General features: G+C 41.7%; 1 protein-coding gene across 1 annotated transcript in view; it reads left to right on the top strand.

The window, feature by feature from the left end:
- The window catches only part of PGR (progesterone receptor), a 62,384-nt gene extending 57,395 nt beyond the window's left edge, over positions 1 to 4,989 (top strand). Inside the window, exon 8 of the mRNA XM_054015600.1 lies at positions 4,462 to 4,989. Within this exon, the coding sequence (XP_053871575.1) occupies positions 4,462 to 4,617 (156 nt within the window). The 3' untranslated portion in view covers positions 4,618 to 4,989. The remainder of the gene's footprint in view (positions 1 to 4,461) is intronic.
- Positions 4,990 to 6,000: the final 1,011 nt, after the last annotated feature.

Here is a 6,000-nt window from a genome sequence, read left to right on the forward strand (position 1 = left end):
GATCAGACCAGGAATTGGGAGACTATTAGAATTGGCAGGACGAGACTGGGACTAGCCCCAATGGAAGGGGGATAGAGGTCTGGGGGCAGGGGAAACAGTTGACAAGGAGTTGGAGGGGGAAAAGTGGGACTGGCTTGGCAGGGAGACTGGGATAAAGAGCCAGAGAGAGGATGGGTGGGATGACTGAGATTGAATGAGGAGCCTGGGGAGGAAGATTAAGACTGGGAACTAGTGGAGGGGGAGGGGAAAGACAGATCAGATGAGAAGCCAGGAGGGAGAACTGAGGCTGACTGGGCAAGAACACTGGGACTGAGTATGAGGAGAGAGAGAGACTGGGAGTAGTGGGAGATTGGGATTCAGACAGCGAGCCCAGATGGGGAAACTAGGATTGGCTGGGCAAGGAGACTAGGACTTGGATGAGAAGTCTGCGGAATGGAGACTGGGACTGAGTAGGCAAGTAAAATGAGACAAGGATGGGGTGGGGAAGAGAAAAGACTGGGGCGGACAGGCTGGAGGGGACGGGGAAGCAATGGCAAAGCTTATAGAAAGTGGGCAGAAAAATCAGTACCCACGAGAGTACGCTCCCCTTGAGAGCCTGGAATGGAGAACCTCATGCTTGTTCACATATAGGATAACAACCTATTACTGCTGTCACTTAGTCACTTAGCTCAAGTGGCAGAGTTCTGTGATGTGGATCTAAACATTCCAACCATGAAAAATGAACCATGTTGGTGTCAATGTGATGCCACATGATAGAGTTTCTGTATTTTCAGTTTTCCTAGGTTTTAAAAACAGCAATTACACACACAAAAACACATTCAAAGAACATTATTAAGTTCAGAAAGTCAAGCATGCAAAAGTTAGGAAATATCAGAATTACAGTTGCCTGTGCTATCATGCACATAGGCTCATAGACTCATGGATTTTAAGGTCAGAAGAGACCATCGTGATCATCTAGTCTGACCTCCTGCACATTGCAGGCCACAGAACCTCACTGACTCCTGAAATAGATCCCTAGCCTCTTGCTGAATTACTGAAGCCTTCAAATCATGGTTAAAAAACTTCAAGTTACAGATAATTCACCATTTACAATAGTTTAAACCTGCAAGTGGCACATGCCCCATGCTGCAGAGAAAGGTGACCCACAGGGTCTCTGCCAATCTGACAAGGGAGAAAGTTCCTTCTCGACCCTAACTATGGTGATCAGTTAGACCCTGAGCATGTGGGCAAGACCTGCCAGGCAGATACCTGGGAAAGAATTCTCTGTAGTAACCCAGAGCCCTCCCCATTTAGTGTCCCGTCTCCAGCCATTGGGGATTTTTGCTACTGGCTGTCACTGATGGGCCACATGCCATTGTAGGCAGTTCCATCATACCGTCCCCTCCATAAACTTATCAAGCTCAGTCTTGAAGCCAGTTAGGTTTTTTGTTCCCACTGCTCCCCTTGGAAGGCTGTTCCAGAACTTCACTCCTCTGATGGTTAGAAACCTTCACCTAATTTTAAGCCTACACTTATTGATGGCCAGTTTATATCCATTTGTTCTTGTGTCCACATTGGCCCTTAACGTAAATAACTCCTCTCCCTCCCTTGTATTTATCCCTCTGATGTATTTATAGAGAGCAATCATATCTCCCCCAGCCTTCTTTTGGTTAGGCTAAGCAAGCCAAGCTTTTTGAGTCTCCTTTCATAAGATAGGCTTTCCATTCCTCGGCTCATCATAGTAATCCTTCTCTGCACCTGTTCCACTTTGAATTCATCTTTCTAAGCATGGGAGTCCAGAGTTGCACACATTATTCCAGATGGGGTCTTACCAGTGCCTTGTATAATGGTACTAACACTTCCCTGTCTCTACTGGAAATACCTCACCTGCTGCATCCTAGGACTGAATTAGCCTTTTACACGGCCGCATCACATTGATGGCTCATAGTCATCCTGTGATAGACTTAGGTGTATTGGTCATTCTCCTCCTCCGTCACTTTCAACTGATAAATCTCCAGTTTATAGCAAAAATTCTTGTTGTTAGTCCCTAAATGCATGACCTTGCACTTTGCACTATTAAATTTCATCCCAGTTCTATTACTCCAGTTTACAAGGTCATCCAGATCTTCTTGTATAATATTTGAGTCCTCCTCCGTATTGGCTATACCTCCCAACTTTGTGTCATCAGTACATTTTATTAGCACAATCTCACTTTTTGTACCAGGGTCAGTAATAAAAATGTGAAAGAAAATTGATCCCAAGACCAATCCCTGAGGAACTCCACTAGCAACCTCCCTCCAGCCTGTCTGTTCACCTTTCAGTATGACCCATTGTAATCGCCCTGTTAACCAATCCCTTAAACATTTTTCAGTTCTCATATTGATCCCCATCTTCTCCAATGTAACTAATAATTTCCCATGTGGAACTGTATCAAGTGCCTTACTGAAATCTAGGTAGATTAGATCTACTGTGTTTTCTTTGTCTAAAAAATCATTTATCATTTAAAGAAGGAAATCAGGTTGGTCTGGCATGATCTACCTTTTGTAAAACCATGTTGTATTTTATCCCAGTTACCGTTCACCTCGTGTCCTGAACTACTTTCTCTTTCAAAATTTGTTCCAAGACCTTGCATACAATTGAGGTCAAACTAACAGGCCTGTAGTTTCCTGGATCACTTTCCCTCCCTTTCTTAAAAATAGGAACTATATTAGCAATTCTCCAGTCATAGGGTCTGACCCCCGAAGGTTACAGATTCATTAAAAATCCTTGCTATTGGGTTTGCAATTTCATGTGGCAGTTCCTTTAATATTCTTGGCTGGAGATTATCCTGATTTAGCCCCATTAAGCTGTTTGAGTTTGACTTCCACCTCAGATATGATAATTTCTACCTCCGTATCATTATTGCCATTAGCCACCTTGCCACTACCCCTAGGCTCTTCATTAGCCTCATTAAAAACTGAGGCAAAGTATTTGTTTAGATTAGGGATTGGCAACCTTTGGCACGCAGCCCGTTAGGTAAATCCACTGGCAGTCCGGGACGGTTTGTTTACCTGCAGCATCCGCAAGTTCGGCCGATCACATCTCCCACTGGCCGCAGTTCGCCGTTCCAGGCCAATGGGGGCTGTGGAAAGCGGTGGCCAGCACAGGCCTCGGCCCGCACCACTTCCCATAGCCCCCATTGGCCTGCGGTTAGCAGTAGTTTGAAGGTGTGCAATTAGAGAGGCAGGGGTTTGCAAGTAATGAAAGGGTGGTTTTATGAGTAAGAAAGTTGAATGATGCCCTGGAGAACTGAAGTTTATCCCTGCCTCTGTCACAGAGTGTCTTTGTGATGCTGGGCAAGTCGCTTAAGCCAGACTTTACACTAATTCTGTGTTCCTCATTTTTACCTTGGGATATGATTTGCAGAAGCTGAGCACTCACAGCTGAAACTGAAGTCAATGGGAGCTGTGCATTGAACACTTTTCAATTCTGAGTTGTAGCATTTGAAAAATCAGGTTCCGGGAACCTCAAATAGGGCACTCAAAATTAGTGGGCACTTTTGGCCTTCATCTCTGTGCCCAGGGCCGGTTCCAGGCATCAGCTGAGCAAGCTGGTGCTTGGGGTGGCAGATTGTTGGAGGCGGCATTCCGCCCAACCCTAGGGCAGCATGGCCGTTTTTTAAATTTTTTGTATTTTTTTTTGTTCTTGTTCCACTCCGGCCGCCCTGCTGTGGCTGCGTCGCAGGGGTTTTTTTTTTTTTTTGCTTTGCCATTCTGCCGCCCTGTTTTTTTTTTTTTTCTTTTTGCTTGGAGTGGCCAAAAAGCCAGAGCCGGCCCTGTCTGTGCCTCTTTTCTGTAAACTGGGGAATAATATCACATTCTCACCTCGCAGGGGTTTTGTGAGGATAAATTGATATTAGTGAAGTTTTCAGATACTATAATGGTGAGCACTGTAGAAAAGCCCATGAGGCATTTAATCATTCTGTTTTCAGAGCAGGGTTGAGTAGTGTGCAGTGAATAAGTCATGGGACCACATCTTGCACAATGAGGATAAAAAAATATTAAATGAGGACTATCTGTCCTGTTCATTGAATGAAGCTGGGGATATTTTACAGTGGGGTTAGTGTTACCCCTTTTTTTATACACTGAAGTGTTCATTTAGATATGTTCATGACTTCTGAAGTGAAAAGACTTTTTGGCTTGCAAGGCAAGACTGTGCACAGTATGATTTCATGGGTGATAGACATATGTAAAATGACATTGATTGAATGACATATTTAAAATATAAGAGGGGTAGCCATGTTAGTCTGAATCTGTAAAAAGCAACAGAGGGTCCTGTGGCACCTTTGAGACTAACAGAAGTATTGGGAGCATAAGCTTTCATGGGTAAGAACCTCACTTCTTCAGATGCATAAAACAAACAATCATCGGTCATGTTTAGATAAACGTATAATGTATTATTAGTAGTCTAAATTCTCACATGTTTGTATTTCATTAAAACCAGCTAGTGAAACAACTCCACCTGTTCTGTCTGAACACATTTCTCCAGTCCCGGGCACTGAGTGTCGAATTCCCGGAAATGATGTCAGAAGTGATTGCCGCCCAGCTACCCAAGATTCTGGCAGGGATGGTGAAACCTCTCCTCTTTCACAAAAAGTGAAATGTCTTTTCTCTTACTGAAGAGACAATTTTTGTGCCTTTTTTGTTTGTTTATTTTGATCAGGATTTTGCGGTTTATTTTGGTCAGTATTTTGCAGTGTCAGGACTTTAGGATATTTGTTCTATTTACCATACCTACCACCTAACTGTGTAAGTTTGATGTCCATATTGTGCGCTCCTGATTTATTTTACTGTTAAAATCACAACTGATGTTTGTCATAAGAAAAGTTTTGTAAGCCAGAATAGGTTGCTTCTTAGGAATTCACAAGAACAATACTTAAACGGAATCTTTAGTTGTCTAAGAACAGTTATCTTGTACATTTTTTCTTTCATATTATTCCTTTGAAAACTTGTGCTATGACATGGAGTAAACTTTTACTCTAGTACATTGGGTGGGTGGGTGGGTTCCATATGTATAAATATTAAAGGTCTGAAGAAATTAAAATGTACATTAGCCACATTTACTTATGGAAATTTCCCCTTTTACATACTAACTTGCCTCTCTGAAGTAGCATTTCAAAATACAGTATCCAGGTTTAGTGGTACAGTATCTTCACAAGTAGTTAGCATAGTGGCAAGAAAATGTACATTTTGTGTGAGTGTGTGTATGTGTGTGTCCATACCAAAGTAAAACTAAAGCAATTCTCTGCAAAGATTGGAAGGATTAAGGAAATGCCAGTATTTGCCTCCCACTGAAACCAATGTATACAGTAGAATATACACACACACATACTGCTGTTATTACTGTTTCTCCTTAACAATATGACACTTATCAGTAAAGCTAAACCACTTAACTCTCATTTTAAACTTACAAATTTTAAATTTAATTCATATAGCCCCTACTGTATCTTTTAGACGCTTTAAATCTATTTTAGTTACGTGTCTCTCTTTAACATTCAGTAATGTTTAATGACTACAGCCTTTGGTGATCATAATGTGCTACTGGATAACTGAAACACCCAATAAAATCAAATTATAGAGAGATCAAATACAAAAAGAAATGGAAAGAATGATTACTGAAGCTTTGATACACACCAGTCTCATTATAATGCCATTCAGTGGACCTTTGTGAGGTTTACAGAGACAAGTGATTATAACTGGAATAATTGTAAAGGAGGGTAATGTGGCTGTGAGTACAAGTAAAATACCCTTATATGATCGAAGAGAATGTCATAATTTTTATAATGCGAGTGAAATGTTTTACTGAAGAATTGCTGTGATTTTTTTTTAACATGGATATGAAACACCTCACATGTTTACTTCAGTCAGTTAGGTTCAAACAACATAGGAATAGCTCAAGAGGAAACAATAGCCAACTATTAGGCTACAAAATCATTAAAAGCATTAGTGATTTTATCTGCCCTTGGAAGCCATGTCCTGTGCT

This window comes from Malaclemys terrapin, chromosome 1 (assembly GCF_027887155.1).
Source record: "Malaclemys terrapin pileata isolate rMalTer1 chromosome 1, rMalTer1.hap1, whole genome shotgun sequence".
NCBI lineage: Eukaryota > Metazoa > Chordata > Testudines > Emydidae > Malaclemys > Malaclemys terrapin.